The sequence below is a fragment of the Prinia subflava genome, chromosome 5, assembly GCF_021018805.1.
Source record: "Prinia subflava isolate CZ2003 ecotype Zambia chromosome 5, Cam_Psub_1.2, whole genome shotgun sequence".
Lineage (NCBI taxonomy): Eukaryota > Metazoa > Chordata > Aves > Passeriformes > Cisticolidae > Prinia > Prinia subflava.
Window position 1 is genome coordinate 58064388 of NC_086251.1, and position 19754 is coordinate 58084141.

At 40.7% G+C, this 19754-nt stretch overlaps 1 protein-coding gene across 2 annotated transcripts in view; it reads right to left on the reverse strand.

The window, feature by feature from the left end:
- MNAT1 (MNAT1 component of CDK activating kinase) overlaps positions 1-19754 on the reverse strand; it is a 116708-nt gene that overhangs the window by 74431 nt on the left and 22523 nt on the right. Inside the window, exons 2-4 of one of the 2 annotated variants that reach the window (XM_063399570.1) lie at positions 16742-16854; positions 8095-8247; positions 6419-6492 (exon numbers count right to left, since the gene is read on the reverse strand). In XM_063399570.1, coding sequence (XP_063255640.1) covers positions 6419-6492; positions 8095-8247; positions 16742-16785 — 271 coding nt within the window. In that variant the 5' untranslated portion in view covers positions 16786-16854. The remainder of the gene's footprint in view (positions 1-6418; positions 6493-8094; positions 8248-16741; positions 16855-19754) is intronic. The other variant, XM_063399569.1, reaches the window with a different exon arrangement.

Below are 19754 nucleotides of genomic sequence, written 5' to 3' on the forward strand. Positions count from 1 at the left end.
TTCTGAGTCAGCTGAACTCTTCCAGCCCCACCTCAGCATCCTTATTTCAGGGAGAAGATCTAAGATGGCTGAGTTTGTGCTTTAAGAATTTCAGAATCAACACCTGAGTTGAATTTTGGAACTTCGCTGCTGTTCCTGGGCAGACCACTGGGCCTCTGTACTGGAGGTCTCCCACTGGCAAGAACCAGGAGAAGGGGAATAAAAGCTCCTTTCTCCTCCACACCACCTGCTGTGTCTCCATGCTATAGCTTCAGGCAGCACTTCTCCCTGTGGTCTTGATCTCATCCCAGCTGGAACCTCTGGGCACTGCCATAACCCAAACAAACCATTCAAAGTTCGGCTCCTTGGTTTTTGGAAGCAAGCTACTCATCCCAAATGTTTTGGGATTTTTTCTTCTCCAAAAGGCATAACATTCTATTTCATATTGTGACAAACACATACTTTTTTGGTTGTAGCAATCTCTCCTTAGTAAAACATTATTTTAGTCTAAACCTTTAGTATTTTAATGGCAATCTGACTGCCAAACGTCCAGCCTACATTTGCCCACTGAAGTTTTAATATTTGAGTATTAGGGCAGAGAAGAAATGTCATGTGAAAATGCTGGCACACAGTCAGCCCAGGGCTCTGCAATGGCAGCAGCTGCATGGGAATGTCAGCACTTCCTACAACTTAAATCCACACAGCAGCTCTCTGAACTCTTCAATGACGACACAAGAAAGAAATAGCACATGAGCCATGCTGTGCTAGCAGGATGCCCAGATGCCACCTTCAGGTGCACGAGGAGATGCCAAATTGCCTTTAGGCTCCTGAACATTGTGAATACTTCTCTAAAAATAAATCCAGCAATAAGCTGATGAGCTCTGTTTTGCAATTATTGCTGCTTGAAGCCTTCGGGGTTTGCTTTTTTGTGTTTTTCTCAGTTATCTTTAGTAGGTTCAACTGGTCACAATTTGGTCTGTAAAACAAGAAGCTTAAAATTTGAAATTTATACTGGGGAAAAGCAGGCATGTTTTAAACACCTGCAGGTGCCTACCTTTATTGAGAACTGCATACAAAAATCGACGTGTTTTGGTACTTCATAGGAAGTAACATTTCTATCTAAAAGATCTATTTCTGCATCAATGTTAGGGGAATTTTCAGCAGCCACTTGCACAGTCCCCCTAAAACTCCACTGTTCTGCTCATGGTGAGAGTGTTTATCCCCCCTTGTTCTCTGCTGGGGCTGGAACCAAAGCACAGCTCCAGCCCTCTCAGCAGTCAGATCTGCTCACACCATGCTGCCTCTGCTCCATCTTACTCTGCTTGGGCACTCAAGGATATCACAGGGCACCAGCAATCAGAGATTCCAACTTCCAGCACCCTCAAATGCCAGAGCAGATTTGTCCCAGAGAATACCAATACACAGTCATGGAAGAGGAACATTGTCCTGCTCCTAAGCATCTCCTCCTCAACACTCACTTGTCCACATTTCAAGAGTGGAAACACTTAAGACATTTTGTTGCAAGACTGGAAACAGTGTAAAAAAGTAAAACAGTGGAAAGCCTAACCAGGATCTATCCACATCCACTTCAGTGTCAAAGCTGCCCTTCAGTGCATGAAAACAGCATCTTCCCTCTACAATAAACAGCCACTAGCAAAACAAGCTGCTCTTTGACACTGCATGGTTACCAGTGGCCAGCCAGCCAAAACATCTTTCAACATATTTTCTAATAAATTTTTCATGAGCTTCAAAAGTCTTTTCATCAATATTTATAGAATACAAATTATTGCCATTGTACCCTCACAATTACAGCTGACAAGTCTGTTTTGCAAGGGGCACTAGGGCACAAAAAATAATTAAGATATTACTTCCCTCTCTTGTCCCCTCCACAAGTTACTTGGCATTTAAAACCCAACAACTATACAACCCAAGAATACAATTGCTAATACTCAACACACTAACTTTAACATAGCTAGGACTGTGCAGCACTTTTTTTATTTGGTCTGCTTTGACTTTTGCCAGACATTTATTTTAAATATACTTCTTAACTTTAAAAAAAAATTCTAGAGCTAGAAGAACTAGAAAGAGTTAAAAATCCCAACTCAAATGCTACACCTACCCTGAAAAAATATTGGTGTAGATCTGAATATGAGTGGCAAAGCAGATGGCTGGTTTGAAAAGGTTTCAAAGAGAAGACAGACTTATTTTTGTCCATGTTGAAATATAGCATAAGCCGATATAAGAGGCCTGAAGCCCTTCAGGGAAAAGAAACAGAAGCTGTTTTGTATGCAACAATTATTTATCTACTTATCCATCTCACATTGGTTGGTTTATAAAATGACTTGCCTTGAGACATCTGTTAAGTATAACAGGAAGACTATTGTGTTTTTGTGAAACATTTCATTCTATTTAGGTGAAACTCCCAACTTCTAAAATTCAGCCTCTACAGGGAGACTTTCTCCGCTTTTCAGAACAACAACGTTCATTATACAGTTCTACAACAAATAGAAAAATATTTTCCTAGTTATAAAAAAGAAAACGAGACAAAAATTTTAATTAAATGACACAAGAATTTGTCCAGAGACATAGCAGTATGAATGAATATCACTGCACTGCAGGACTAAGTCCCTCAAAATCTCCCTTGTTTAGACTAAGACTAAAAATTATTAACATTAGTTCACTGTAAACAATATTCCTTCCATCCTACTACCAACAACTCCTTAATTATAACCTTCCTAAAACCCCAGACTGGCAATGGCAGAGTGCTACAGAGGGAGATAACTTCATCCTCAGTCTGCCTGGCATGTCCCCTTGGTGCTTTTGATGCCTGATCTTTGTACTTTTAAAAGGGGTAGGAGAGGGGTCAGGGGCAAAAAAGATGCAGGAGAATTTAACAAGTCCCTTCCAACCAACATTCCTGTAATTATAATAAAATAATTATCAGAAACAAAAGAAAACCCATAGTTAAGCCAGAAAAGTCTAGTTGGGTATTAATAATTGTTTCTGTTTATCCTCAGTGGTCTTTTATTGAGTCAATAATTCTTCCAGAAAAATTGCATAGTAATGAATGATTGAAATCACTCAGCCTCATCAGTCTAAGAAAGACCATTTTGGCTGGAACAGTGCGGAATCTTTGTTCAGGTGAGATGACTGAAACAGATCTATGATAAAGCCCAATTTCCACTTGGGTTATTGCCTGTGTGAGGACCAGCAACACCATCCTCGAGAACACACACGCAGAGGGGGAAAAAACCAAACCACAAAACAGTAAACAGCACAACCCACAAGCGATCACAGATAGCAAAACCCTTTCTATCCAAGGATCACTTGTCAGATAAGTGTTCTGAGCAAGACAAGTCATGAGCCAGCCCACACTGCATAAAGTCCTGGAGGATGAGGGAAATACACAAATAACAGCAGCCTCCTCGAAGCTGAATGCAGTGGATGTTTTTAAAAAGCAGCAATTACCGCTAACAATTGTGCTGTGGTAATGCCTGGGGGCCTCGCTCAGATACCAGCACAAGGTGCCAGGCACACAGGTCCTGCTCCTGCCCCTGAGAGCTTTCACACAGGGCTTGGAAAAATGGCTACAGAGAAGAAATAATACTTGGGGGAAGAAGAAAACTTTGTAGAAAGAGCAAGTGAAATTCGCATTGTGTCCAGAGAGTGCAACTTGCAGCAATACTCAAAGGTTTAACCAGGTCCCTCTCATCATACAGACACAGACCTGACTCACTGGCATACACTGAGTGTGATACAGGGTGTTGCCCACACCTTTTCCAAAGGCAGGTTTTAACCCTTTCACTTTATTTTTATTCCTTGTGCTAATGACAACAAACTGTGTTTACAATGTTCTCAAATTGTCCAGCCGATTTTTCTTCTGGGGAAAATTTGCTTTAAAATGTGGTTTTTATTTAAAGCCTTGTTTAACATGTTTTAGCCCAAAGCATTATTCAGTGGCTAAATCACTCTAAACCACTTCAAAAACCTGGTTTTTATAATACAAATCTTAAAAGGTGACTACCCTAATGTTTGTTTGACCTTCCCACACACACACAGGCTGCTGCTGCACCGCCCAACTCATCTATTTCAACAGAAAAGGTCTGTAGGTATAAAACAGCTGATATGAAGGGGAAAAATGTGTTTCAAGTGAGGTCAGCAATTGCTGTGTCTCATTCCATTGCTAGTCTTGGAGCTGACCTACCTGGAATATTTGGAAAACCTATCAGAATCAGGGTCACATGAAATGCACCTGTACAGGATGTTTACATTTTGACTGCAACTACTTCATTTAAGTCCCCACAACGACTCCAGGAACAAAACCTTCCAGCAAAGAGGGGGAAAACCAGGTAAAGCTGGAACTTTGACCCTCTCACAGAAAAACTGGAAGTTTGGAGCATGGGGAGAGAGGGGAAATCCAGTTCCCTGGCTCCCTACCTTCCCAACCACCACCAGCTACTGCCAGCCTGCTGAATGTTGGCTCCACAAGGCAAAGCTGCCCTGCACATCCTCTCTTTTCCACCCTGCAGCCCAGTTTTCCACACGAGCAAGCAAGCAGGGAATTCAGAGACACACAAACATGAAATAACTCCTCTCAGCAGTAAAGTGTGGAACTATCATACAGAGTCAATGACTTTTAGCACATTGTTCAGTCACACCATTCACAACATGCACTGGGAAACGTCACACCAGACAAGTGCCAGGTGGGGAATTCTGCCCAGGACCACAGCAGGGATGGGATTGGAGACAAATGTGCAATGGGCTTTGTCACCAGGGAGAGCAAACAAGGCTTGAGCCTAAAGTGGTGGTGTTGAATCTAACCTGTGCTCTGGGATCTGTCTGGAGTTGGGATATCAGAAATGAACCCACTGACAGTGAAAATTAAAAGTTTCTGACTGCGCCCCTTTTTTCCTCTCACCACCCTGGCTGCTACACGAATGAACTAGGATGCAGTTGGACTTCCAATTCCTTTTAGTATTTTAGCTGTCCCTCTCAGGTAACTAACTCCAATTCCTAAAATCTCTGTCAAGCTTCTTCATTATGCATTTGCAGGGCTAAAACAATTATTGGCCAATTCAATTTTTTTCATAAGGTTACCAAGATCAGCCAGGTTTCTGCTGCTTCTAAACTAAGTTCCCAGTACAGGATTTGGAATCATTTGCAATGTAACCATCTAATCCCAAGAGCTGTAAAATCATAACATCCTGCACAAAGTCATGAATTTGTTCAGACAATTTCAGGCAAAGTTTCAATTCCTTTGTTACAGATGTTGAAAAGCCCTGCAACAGAAGTTAAGTGGGAAATTGTATTTAATGCTACATGAAAAAAAACCAGTTTTGCGTCCCATAAGCACACAGATTCTTCCAGGATCCTCTGGCCATTCTTTCTATTCATTCTCTCCTTCCCCCATACCATTCCAAAAAATACACAAACAAAGCTACACCCACATCATCTCCTCCAGATATTTGGACCCATGTGAGTGTGACTGGTGTTTCCCAGCCACACGATTTGGCTTCCCAGCCTCAGCCTTCCGATGCCAGCAAAAACATGATACATTGCTCACAGCAGAAAGTGTATTGGATACATTTCTACAAAACACCACAGTGCAAAAAAGAGCAAGGGTTCCTTTGAGAAAAATGAAGGGAAAGTGTCATTGCCATGGTTTCCTTCAAATCACATTCACTGCCCCTCCTGCATGCTCCAAGTCACCTCTTCTTCCTCCAGGTCAAAAAAAAGAAAAGCCTCAGAAGCTCATAAAAACCAAGAACAAACCATTTAGGAGTCACTCCTTTGAACACATCCTTGTTTTTCTAGGCAAAACCCATCACTCCACCATAAATCACAAGTCACCCTAACTAAGAAGAAAATAAACTCTGTTGATAACATTGTCCCTTCCCCAAAGGGCAAAGTTCTGCTTCAGCTAATCCAAAGAGAAAGAAATCAACGTCTGTTCCTAAACCTTCCCCTTCTGCACAGCAACATAAAATGCTACCACAGTGGTATGTAAGGTCATCAGCTTCAAAGCAGATTCAACTACTGTACTTGCAGAAGCAAAAATGATGAAAGATACCATATGGCTTCTGTCATGGTAGATAAAGCTAATGGAGGCATATAATGAAAATTTCAATTTCTCCTCTCTTTGTTTAATCTTTGCCAGTGCAGCACTGACAGTCCCCTGCAAGCCTTTCTTTTCCAGCTTGCTTCCTCTTTGGACTGTGCTTTTTTCTCTGGCAGACAAAATGTTTTACTTAACAACGTCCTACAGTTCAGCAAATATGATTAAAATCCAGAAAAAAAGTAATTAGATAAAAATCTGATACTACGATAAATCATATTACAGAAACTGAACTTAGACATTCTCATAGGCAGCTGAGTCAGAAGATAAAAGCCTGTGGTCTCACAAGCACAGCACATCAGAAGTGCAAGCATTAAGACTTACCAATTTCTTCTATTTCTTCCAAGAAATCATTATATTCCTCTAGAGTGGGAAAGTCTTCCTCTCTTTTATTGTATCTTTGAGAGAAGAGAAAAGTATTTATAAAACAAAGGATGAAATTTCCATTCAGCAAGGCTTTTGCTGCAAGCTGATTAAGCATTGATCCAGTTTTATCTACTGTATGCTTTGTGACTCCCAAACTGACCAGAATCTTTAAAGGCAGACACAAGTGCCTGTTCCAAAGGAAAGGAGGTAGCCTGGAAGAAATCAGTGCTATCTTTGCCTATTGTTTACCAATTCCTTTTCCAGGGTTACAGGTAAACATGAGCACAGAGGCCAAGACAGAGTAACTCCCCAGCCAGCCTCTTAGCAAAGGCAGAGGCAACAGGAACACCCACAGAAAAAAAAAGCTTTTCTAGAAAAGGGAGTTTGGCTTTGTGCCAACAATAGAAAGCATATGTCAGCAGCAAACTGAAAATGCTATACAATTGTCTCATATCAAAAGACCATTCCAGCACTCATATTCACTTCCTCAGAGCTGGAGAAAGCAAAAAGATGAAGGGACAACTGGCTTAGAACATGGGCAGCTTTTGAAAGTCAAGACATGTAGACTTTCTTCCCAAGAAAATATAAAACTGACATTCTGCCTGATCTGTGGACCGTGACACCCAGGAATATAAAAATGCCAAGAATTGAGGCCATATTCCAATTTGGGGGCATTTTTCTGCCTCTTAAAAACTAATCTGGCAAACCCAAGTGGGCCAAGCATTTTCCAACATTTTTTCTTCTAACTAAGTTTTATTCCATGTTTAGTGAACTCTGTTGACTTATTCCACTGTGACTTCTGTTAACTTCAGTAGACTTTAAAATCCAACATCAAAACTGTTCCTGCTTTCCACATCAGCATCTTGGTATTCAGTGGCAGTTTCCCCACATCTCAGCAACATCATATGATTCATTTACTATTGTCCCAAGTTTTAGATAAAGGCTGACAAGCTCATAATTTACCTGTAAGTTCATTTAGGCTCACATAGCTCTCTCTAGGTTGTTACATTTATCAGATTTTCCTCTATCAAAACACCAAGGGGCTCACTTATTTTCCTTATAAAATGCTGCTTACTGGTCACAGGGAGCAAGATGCAATTTTAGACCTCATTTATCTCAATTTCAAGAGCTTTCAAATCTGCATGACAGACTGGTAACACCAGGCTTGTAAGGAACCATTTCCACTAACAACTGCTGTGTGAACCAAAAGACAATGTGAACTCTCTTTTGCCTATTTTGATTTTGAAGGGAACTGGCCTTCAACTCTCAGAACAGGTCCCCAGGGAACAAAACAATCAAGGTCCTGTTTCTTGCTCTACTGCCACGTTCACCCCCTCAATATCTAATCATCTCAATTTTGGAGCCAAGTCTTAGCCAAAGAAGGCCACATAGAAATACCCAACATTTTCTAATGCTAAGCAGAATCCCTCAAGGCTAAATTGAGAATTCAGCTCTCAACTGTTGGACAAAATCAGATTCTCTGAAATCCCTCCATGATAAATGGAGTCAAGTTTTATGGTTTGCCACTTTAAAAACAAGACAAATCTCCTCTGTGCTACTGAATAAGTCAATATTTTACAATTTTGATCCATGAAATACATCCACTTTCTGTTCTTTTAAACAGTGACACTCACATTTTCAGCACTTTCTTCCGGATTTCCACTTCCTTGTCGACAGCAGGATCCTCAAAGAGCTGCACCCTGAAGTTGCTCTTCCTCAGGGGGGTGTCACACTCGTGGCAGTTCCCAGCCCCTCTCACAAACAGCAGCTCCACACAACTCTCGCATCTGTGGGACAAAGGAAGGGGTGCAAAGGCACACAGGTTACACAGGACTGAAGCACAGGACTGCCCCCCTTTTCTGCTGTTTGCACAGGACATGTCCCCTGGATTTCACCCTTTCTGCAGCCCCCAGCAGTGGCAGGAGAGCAGAACAGGCTCAGCAGCACAAACACATTGATCCTCCCTGCCCAAACAGCTCCAGCTCTTTGCTGGGACCGAACATTAATCCAAACAAAGTGATGGGCTCTGTATCAAGGGGACACCTCTTTATTGACACCAGCAAACCCATTTCACATGGACCAGACTGCAATATCCTTATTTACTCTAAGCACCACCTCGCTGCACAAAAAAAGTGTTTATTTTCCTGATGCTGCAGTGCAAGGAGAACTCAGTCCAAGCATGGACACAAATCTTGCCTGCAGACTCCCAAGCATCTGCCAGTCCTGTCACAGAGGAGCTGCTACAACAAACCTGAGCTAAACTCCAGCCCAGCAAAGTTAAAAGAATCAAAACTATTTCAGTCAGCAACAGCTTTACACAGCTCTCCTGTGCCTTCTGGTAATACTTTTTAAATTGCATATAAAATAAACTTTACACAGAGGCTGCACAGAAATACACCAAAAATACCTTTCTGTTTTTATTTCTTTTGACCTAATGAAGGCTTCAGATTTTAACAAGATACTTGCTGACCAGTCAGCTGGCATTTAATAAAGGAAGAACACATAACAAAAAAGCTGATTTTAAGAAAAAAGTACTTGGGTAGTAATAATGTGCAAATTTCTAGCAGAGGACAACACCTGCTGCAGTCATTTCCTACTGCTGGGGAGGCAAAGGGGAGTCTATTTATAGCTTTGCTATATTGAAGCCAAAACAGTTGTACATTAAGGGCTAAGCCATGTTTTACCTTCACAAACACAGCACAAAAGCTAAACAAGTTAAGAGAAACAACACTGACATGGCTGAGAAAGTTCTTAAACAAAACTTTCACACTGCTGACCTATCCCCAACTAAACTGGTTCCAGTCCTTACAGAGGCAGAGATGATGAGAGCCAACCAGTTTAGCCCAGCTTCTGTTTTCAAGATTAGAAAGTGCAAAACAAACACAATTGTATCTCACAATTAAAAAAAAAAAAAAAGAGGCAATTTTTTTGTTGTTGTTAACACATGGAGAACTCCAGCTTCAGCCTGCACCTTGCACAGCAGCTATCAATGTTAGAGAGCAAACCTTGAATTTACTTGGGCATTTTCTTGCTCCAGAATTCTTTTAGTTAGAAAACTAAAAGTTATTTAAAAATACAAATTATCTGGGTATGGAAAGATCAAACTTCATTAGCACACTAACCCTGGAATTTAGAAGTTGCCGGAGCACGGACTCAATAAAATAATGAGAAATCAATATAATGTACATAATTAAAGGAATTTATGTCCTCACTACAGGAGGAGCAATAGTAAATGCATGAGAGCAGGCGAGGCAGGGAAAGGGTTTTCTCCTTCCTCCCCCAAGCTGTCCCTGCATGCAGGAGCCCAGCACAAGGACAGCTTCAGTGCCTCCTTCATTCTGGCAGCTCGTGCTGTTCTGCCTCTCTTAACACAGAGGCCAAAGCACAGAAAAGTCCCTGCCTGCGTCCTCCTAAGCTACAGAATAGGGAGTGCAAAGCCACAGAACTCAGCAGGTGGATCCAGGTGCAGGTGTTTGTGTTGTTTTTTATCAGGGGATTGCCTAAGGACCAACAGAACAGGGCTCCATGTGCAGGATATTACTCACAGACAGCAGCACCTGAAACTACTTCACCCCCCCTTCCCTAAATCAAAGACATTTCAAGTTTGCACAGGACTTGACTATGGAAAAAAAAAATCCCTCCTTGGAAAAGCACTTCATACAAGTGCTTCAATGCCTTCCCCAACTGAAACCACTGTTTCTAAGGCTGCAAAATAGCTTTCCATACTAAAAAGATGAGTCAACACCTCACTATGGGAATCCCACATCAGGTGATCGCATTCTCACTCACTCATGCACGTCCACCCTTATATTTATTTGGAGATAATTCCTTCTGAATTCAAAGGGGGCTGTATGGGACAAGTCAAGGGCAGAGCTGGGCTCTGTCCATATCCTGCCTGCTCTCCCATCTCCAGACAGATTTAATATACACACATCCCAAGCTTCCTTCCAAACAGATCTGTCATCCTTGTCCCCACAAACAGCAGCCACTGCAGCACCGATGGCCATGCTGGGTCACACATTTCCATCTGATTCCTGAGGAAGGGAAAAAAGCCATTTCCCCAACCTTGCTCTAAGGAATGACTTCTGATTTCACTGCAGACCACTAACATCAGAGCATCACCAGGAAGGCAGGTTGTTAAAAAATCTGGATTTAATGAATTCTTTCACATCTTGAAATAAAGACTTCAAAATATGAGTTGAAAACAAAATTACCTTGTACTCTAAAATTTTAAAATACTTTTTTTCATATGAATTATTTAGTTAGCTAGTTATTAAAGATATGTAGCAATTTCTGTGACTTCACCAAAGATACCCAACTCGTTCAATAGCACAGAGGGACATCCCAGCACCACTGGTATTAGAGAGCTCCTCATGGCACACAGACCACATCATTTCAGGAGATCTTTCCATTTCTTTCCAAGTCCAACTCTTTCCCACTGGCCTTACAGCAAGCACAGCTGACTGTGGAAGCAGGGCATCACTCTGTATATCTTTCATTGGCCAACACATTACGTGTGGCTTTCCCCAAATGAGTAAAGCACCAAAGTACCTGCTTAATTCACCATTAAATCAGGGCCAAAATAGATGGCCCTGTGTTTTCTTAAATTAGGAGCCCTAAATAGGCAATTTTTCATTTGCCTGTGTATTATGTATGCAGATATACTACATATATAAACTAATGATGACAAATGTTTATATTTTAAAAAAATCACATCCATACATTTGTTCAATACTGAGCTTGTCTGAAGACAGCAGCTTCACATGAGATCTGAACAAACAGGGTGAGATGTTGCTGCTTCTCTTCACACCAAGGCTGCACAGCCTCTGCAATCTGTATTCTACTTCATACACTCCCTAAAACATTTCATTTCCCTTTGGATTTGAGTTTGTATCTTGAGAACATGTAATCAGGATGAAGATATCAATAGGAAATGCCCAAGGACTTACACATGGACATACAACAGGGACAATCAGTAATGCCAACCAGGAACAATAAAGTCTCTGGTCCTTGACACCAATAAACATTAAAATGTTCATTTTCATTTCATGGACAGCGGTTTTATCCGTTATTCTTCTCTTTCATCCCCATGAAATATTAAACAAAAGGCCCAGCCTCTGACCAGTACAGAACATCACATTTTTGGGGGAAGCAAACAATAAAGCATCTACATGGTTTGGCATCATCAATGCACAAACAGCACTACAGGCCCTCATGCTCAAGGACTTCAGGATCGTACTAAAATGCTTTTGGTACATTGCAGAAAACAAGCAGAGGTTCCTCCCCAGAAAGCTGTTAAGATATTTATCAGCTAAATTACACTTACTGGGAACTAAGTGTTTGTTTTGGACAGAGTGTCTTCAAAGGGTACAAGATTTGTGCCCAATCCTGCATTCCTCACACATGCACACACTCACTTCATGCAGGGATGATGACAGATAAGGAATCAGCCCTGTGGGACACTGAAGGATGAAAATGGCTCACAACATCAGCAGAACTTGATGGAGCTGCTCGCTTTTTTAGCTTGGCTGGCAAGGGAGCAAACAAAACAGATTAAAGGGACAGCTATTTTCACAAGCAGGAACACAAGATATTCTCTCAAAATTTTAGATCCTGCTGAGCACTACAAAAATTTACAGGACTTTAGATACACAGTCATTAATCATTTCAGTAAAAAAAAAAAATCTTTATGGCTTTTGCTGTTGACTAGGAGTATTACAGAATGAGTTGCTACACTTCTTTACAAAGCCTATTTTTAGTAGATACACTCATTAAACGGTATCAAATACTTAGAATTTCTAAGTCCCTATTTCTTCAGCTTTTATAATCAAGATATTTCCATTATTTGAAGTAACAAAACAAATTATCCTCTCTACTAGGAAAGAAAAAGTTTTGATTAAAAAATAATAATGCAGTCTTCAATACATAGCCAAGACCTGAACCACAAACAAGAGGAGTGGAAAGAATCAGCAAAAATTATGTGTTTTCACTTGTTCCTCAATTTCAATGTCAGAGGGAAATTTACTTACAGAAGTAGAATGACTTGATTTATGGGAAGGCAATATTAACAGAAAACACACACATGAGAAAGCTTACGGAATGACAACTAGTTTTTTAAATCAAAGATGCTTCTAGAAACATTCCTGGGCATCTTGCTTAGCTTGGATTAGACAATTGGATATTCTCAAGCAGTGATTCTTGAACTGAGACAAGAACAGCCCAATTTGGGGGGAGCAGCTGTCAAACCTGTTTATTTCCCAACCTTCAGTACATTTAACAAGTCACAGTGGTTTCTGCTACATAGCCAAGAGCTCATCAACAATTTGCAGTTGGCCACTGCAGCTTTATTTTCTGGGCTGAGGGACTCACAGACACAGCCTAGAAGGCAGGTTCTTCCTGGAGTCTGCAGCAACCATAACCTCTGTGATCCTAAAGAGTCAAAAGAACCCAGCTAAAGCCCTTTTTTCCCATGTTACAGGATATGACCAAAAGCAGAGGAAAGAGAAGCATGATTCCAGTGACACCAAGCACTTCTGAGAGCCTGAGAATAAAGGAGCTTAAGAGATCCGGAGGGAGTTAGGGATAAAAAACAGTCTTTTCACACCTCAGCTTCAGGAATCCATAAATCCTTTTTCAACTACTGCAGTAGCTGCTGCCTATGTTTTTTTGCCATCTCTTCCCGACTGCCAAATACAAGAGGGAGTTGGGAGAAGAGGACACCAATTTCTCTCTCATTCCTGTCCACATTCTGTTAAGTTCTACCAATGGGGATTTTACTGTCCTTACCTTGTGAGGAGACAACTTCAAAATGCTCTCAAAACTTTATTTGGCAAAAAAAAAAAAAACCCAAACAATGGCTCTTGTCTTCAACTAACAAATGAAGAGGTCTCACAGGCAGCCCATGTGCCACGCAGAGACTACAGCTCGTCATTGCAATAGGACACAGCTTTCAGGCAGGAACCACAACTCTGTCAGATTCAGATGAGAAGTGCTCAATTCAGATGAAAATTTGGGGGGTTTTGAACACTGCTGATAAGCTATCTGCAGTTGTCTGCAGCTCCCTTCTCTTCAGCCCAGTCACACACACTGTGACACAAAATCTCAGAGATTGCTTTCCTAACATTTCATTTTTATTTCAGAAGCTTCAGGACTCCAAAGAGCTGATATGAACCCCTTCCTTTAACAAACAAAGCAAAAGCAAAAAGAGACTCCGGTGCTCTGCCTCTATCTGTGTTATGTCAATTCTCAGCATCATCTGCCAAGCTGCTGGGAACACAATCCTCCTCCCAGACTATTTATATCTTTTGGGAAAAGGATGCACGCACACCGCTTCTGTTTCATTTTGGTTTTGTCAGAGAAATTCTGCTCCACATTGCAGAAAAGAGAATGTTAAATGAGCCCAGACATCTCAAAAATTTAGGAGACATTCAGGCACAGTTAACCCTATTTTCCAAACTCCCATGTACATACTCTGCTGTACAGACCAGTTCATCTCAGCTGCACCAGAAATAAAGCAGACCAGGTAGTGGCAGAACAACAGCCTTGACTGGCTGGCATTTCAAAAGAAGAAGAAGAAAAAAAAAAGACATACTGAGTCAATTAATAATAAATAAACATTTCCAACACCCATTGTGTTTCAACATCTCTACTAGAAAACCATTTCAAGGGGCTTGGACCTGACAAGAGAACTTGTAGCAAGCTAAAACTTAAATCACTTTTATCCAGTACAGATGAGCTTTTCTTTTTTCCCTAGGGGAAAAAAATAGAGAAGCTTTTAGGTTACTAACTCTTGATAATATAGAAAAAAATATTTCTGTGGGTATTTAAATAAAAGTGGTTCTTTCTGACATGGTGCTGCCTAGTCAGTTAAGGACACAATCATAAAAACATGTCTTACAGCACCATTCTGCCAGTTTGGTCAAACAACAGGCCAGTACTTGACAGGCCAATTCTTGACACTTCAAGAGCAGCTGTGTGGCATTGAGAAATAAGTGCTTTCACAATGACTAGGCACACCAAAACCGACCCAGAATTTACTCAGTGTACCAGAACAACCACTCCAAATCCATTATGGTCTATTGGGCAAACACATGCACTAAAATAATAATTCAACTGTGTCAATAACCTTTTTTATTATGCTTCATTCTCCTTCAATGAGAGCTTTGCAAGTTTTCAGAGTTCTCAGCAAATATCGAATTAAGGAGTTATCTGGATCAACAGCTGCCTACAGCACACCTGAACTTGAATCACAATTACGAAATTTTCCATGTCTGTCCAGACTGTCAAAACTGCATTTTTTAGGCACAATCCAGCTCAATGTCACCCACTGCCTCACAAGACAACCACATTTACCAAGTGTGAGATCTCACACCAGACTCCAGACAAGATATGTTGCTCTCTTCTCCCTCCACATCCATTTCTTACTTTGTGAGAAAGTTCTGCACCATGGTATGGGCTGAGCTGCCCCCAGACTGACAGGTCTTACTAACTCAAGTACTTGGAGTATTCACTGACTCCATCCCACCAAACACCTCCAGAAGCAAGAAATCACATGGAAAAAAACTAAAAGACAGACAACAAAAAAGAAACACTTGGGGTCCCAAAATAGTCACAACAAACCTTTTACTCAATCTGAAACAAGACTTCTACCTTCTGTCCTGTATTTTCAATGCATTTTACAGTGCAACAGCAGCATGTGGGAACAAGACAAGGAAATGCGGCTTTACGGTAAAAGGGGAAAAACCTTAAAAGGTATTTGTGGCATGATGGGATATCCTGACCACATTACTGAGGGCTTGTCACGAGACACTCCTATATTTCATGTCTAATCGCAGAGTAAGAAGATAAAATTGATAAGACACATCTGTCAGAGAGCCAGGCATATGACCGAGGTTTTCCAAGATACAACAGTGGTTTGGGGTCTCAATGGGAAACATGTAAGGCTTTAGAAAGTCTCTCAAAAATCAAAATCTTGACCCAACTTTTGCAAAGATACTGTTGAGTGATCTACGAATATTGGCTCATCTCTCCCGGCTATTGGGAGGAACCAAGCCAAATTCCTGCCAAGAGCACAGACTTGTGTTGGACTCGAAGCATGAAAAGTACACAGTCCAGTTTCCTCAAGCTATTCAAATACAGAGACAGTGTGGGTGTATGTACACACGATTATAAACAACTGAAAAAACAGCCTGGTGGAGCAATAACTGCATCACCCATGGCCTGGACAGCTCTGAAATCCCTATTAGTGCTCAAAAAAACAAAGTGTAACAAAGGGATGTCCTCCCTACCACTAAGCTTGCTTGGTTGGAAATGACTGAAAGAACAAGTTGCCATGACCAAGTGGGAGCTCCTGCATAAATCTTGGTTTATGATACAATAAAATCAACTGTTTCTTTTCATTTAATTACAAATTAATGACCAAACTCAAAGGTTAAGACATCATCTGCCTTTCTGATAAGCAGCAGAAGTCCCCACAATCCTGAGTTTATATATTCAGCTTGGGAACACCAAAAGTGTATCCTTTACTTATTTAGTCAGCACCAATGCTGGAAAAGCTGCTGTAACCTGCACTGCTGTGCACTGTCCTTCCCCTGCTGTGCTCTCCCACAGGCCAGGATAACATTTGTGCAGCCACACAGTAATTTTTTGGGTTATTTTCCAGCCAGATAAACTCTCCCATTGGGTGCACCACACAGGCAGGTTACAGTTTGAACAAGATCCCTGAACTAAAGATCCCAGGGAATTCCACTGGGTGGGAGAACATAAAAATCTGTTCTTCTCTTCCCAGCCTCTGAATCAACAGCACCTAATGATGTTTATTAGAATTTCTCCTTCCCTCCTCCAAAGCTTTTGTAGCATACTCAGCTAGTTTATCTTGATCCCAAAGTATAAAGAGAGAAAAAAGACCCAAAACGTGTCTATCATTATTTCAGGGTATCCTACAAGTTGCTTGATCAACACACCTTTAAAAAGCTGAGTCAATGAACAGTTAAAACACAAGCAATGCAATAACACATGGAGTAGCAGACAGAGCATAAATACTATTTTTCAGAATCACTAAGACGGCCAAAAGACCATGACAAATTATTTCAGAATATTTTACATAAAGCACAGAAGATTACAGTCAAGTCCTTCCACAACAGAAACAGAAGGCAACAAAACTGAAAAAAAATTAGTTCATGTATTTGAAACAAGTCACAGAGTCACTGGCAGCTCACCACTTAAAGAGCACCTAGCAGAGAAAGTGACAGCTCTACACCAATTAAATATAAATATAAATACCTCGTGGTCCCCATGCCATGTGGTGCAGTCAGGAAAAGGCACATGGAACCCCAGGCTGCAGCAGCAGAGCTGCTGGTATTTGAAAGAGTGTCCAGCAGGATGTGAGGTTTAACCTGCAATGACCAGAGTGGTTCTGGTCAATCACACTCAAAACAGATGAGCTTATCCTGTAAGTGCACAAAAAGGCAACTAGATAACCACAGGATCAGGAAGATTGGCTTTTCAGGAAAAACAGCAGAAAAAGCTACTGAATTATAACAAGTCCAACCAATGGAGTAAAACTTCATACTGGAAATTGTACTTCTCATCAGTCACAACAGTGGGGGTCTGGAATCAGAATCAACAGGAGTAACAGGACAAAAGAGCAGTTAAAAAATAATATTACTTAGTTTTAAGAAGTTTTGCAAGTTAACAAGAGGAGGATTTGATGACCTGTCTTCAATAGGTAACCAGATCTGGTAAAGAAGATGTCTCCAGTCTTATCTATAGTCCTGGTTATGTGCTCTAACAACTGAAACCCTGAAACAACAATAGTAGCTTAGGAAGAAAAATAAAAAAGGAGAGAGAAAAGCTAAAACTATGTGCACCTTAGAACCACTGGGCTATACTTGTCTTCCTCTAAATTTATTTTTCAGTATTCAATCATCTGCTCCATCTGCTCATAACAGTAATCACTCTTAACCACCAGTCTAAAGCAGTCTTCCCAAATTAAACAGAAATTAATATTCTTCTATCAAAAAGCAAATAATTTATATCTTAGCTGGCATAACCCATAATACATGTATGTCAGAGACACAAACTTGATTCATTTGGATCAATTTTTTTACATCGTGGAAAGAGCAAAGGAAAGACCACACCATTCTGCTTGTCCTTAACAGCCAATACAACACACAGAAGAAACTGCAGTAAGAATCCTCAGCTTGTCCTACTTCAGAGAGAACATGCAATTTATTATGGAGATATACTCTACTAGCATGTAAAAAAATCCTTTCTGCAGGAAAAGGTGGTGGTCATGACTCAACAAATGATCCTGCCCCTCCTCTCCAGACCAATCCAGCCTTAGGGAATAAAGTGCTTTTCAAGGCTGCTGCCTTTTCAGTGAGACAGACCAAAAGCACCAGCAAGGACTCAATAATACTCCTGCTGTTGAGATCACATGGTTTTTCTGGACTAATGTAGGTCACTTTACATCATATCACAATTACCTACTGAAATTTCAATTGATTAGGACATTATTTATTCCCTGCCCTAAAGCACCATTTAGAATGACTTGCTAAATCTCTGTTGGCTTTACTATTGCAATTTGAATAGCTGGACGACAGAGAAGGAAGAATGATCTCTGTGAACTCCTTAAATACCCCACAGAGCAGAGCCCAGATTATTCTGAACATTAAGTGGCAGAAAAACAGAAGATGCAAGTCAGTAATACTTTATTGCCACCTTTCATCCAAATTCAGACTTCATCCTTGAGGAAATAATCCTAGGCAAGTATGTTTTAAAAGAAATGTTTTAGTAAATCTTTCTTTTTTAACCTAAAGAAAGTTCAAGGAGATGTAAAGAATGAACCCCAAACCAAGTAAAGCATTTCCTGTTGGAATGGGTGTCTCATTTAGGAGTGGCTGTGCTACCTTGTTCCTGAAGCTCATTTACATCAGATCAGTTCCCAGCACTTCTGATCCACGGATGCTCTTTGGCATCACAGGCACCTTCCCGGGCTCTGTGCCTGCACTCCTGAAACTGCACCACTGAAAAACACAAGCTCCCCCAATTACAGGCTTAGCTTTCATTTCTGTAGCCCAACAGGTTTTTATTGCACTTTCTTTAAATGGTTCGTTCTCTCCCCAATCTTAATTTTCCCCGTTATAAGTGCAAAGACGATATTCATTAGAAAAACCCCACAGCAGCAATTCACTCTCCCCTGTTTCAGTCTCATTTGGGAATCTCCCACTTCCTACCAATATTTAAGGGTCATTCCTCACTTCATTTTCACATAATCCCCAAACAACCATTATCACATCTTTTCTCAGCATGAGATAAAATATAGACTGTGCTTCATAAACAGTGGAGACCTTAAGATTACATTCTTGGTGGGACACAGCATGATAAATATTTCAGAGATGTCTTGAAATACCCTACAATATGCAACACGTGGCCAGTGAAACAAATCTCAAAAAAACAACTATATTTTGACTTATTAGAAAAAAAAGAAAAAGAAAAAGGAAAAACACACCAAAACCTCCTTCCCCCATCCCACCCTGGCCATTGAGCAGGTCAGGTTTCAATTTCCTTTCTAAGGGTGGCAGAAATCTTGACCTACTTAAAGCATGATAGAGATTTTTTTTTTTTTTTTTTTGCATATTAATCATTCCAAAAAATGCTTTTTCCTCAAGCTCAAAAATAAATGGCAACTGCTATTCTAGTGCATTAAATCACTTGGTGAATGTCATGCAAACTTTTTGCAGCTAAATTGTAAGGTCATGTTCAATGCAACTACTTTTAGGTGTTAAAAATAAGGAGAATGTGTCAGACCCTCATTAGCTGTGCTGGCATCTCAATCATTTCCTACAGACTGTAGGGAATAAAAAGCCAGCCCTACTCCAGTGAAGTTGGAGGGAGCTTCACAGGTTATCAAACACGAAGGACAAAGTGAGTAAATGCATTACTCACCATTACAAAATGGAACACAAGCTGCTCTCTCAAAGTTGCAGCACATTTCAAAGAAAATCACCACGATGAAAATTTGTGATGCAGATTTATTCCTTCAGTGTTTGTTAGTAAGGAAAGCAATGAGGAGAATCAGTTACACGGAGGGAGAATGAAGCGAGACAACTTTGGAGGATTAACGGAGGATCAAAAAGACAAAAGCAAAAAAGTTTTAACGAAATACATTCTGTTCTTGTTAGTGTTTCTCTCAGTACCCGTTCTGCCACAAACCACACAAAGCAGAACACCCCAGTGAAGTTATTCAGCAGCGGATGCAGACACTGGGACAAGAGGGAGGAGGACACAGCTG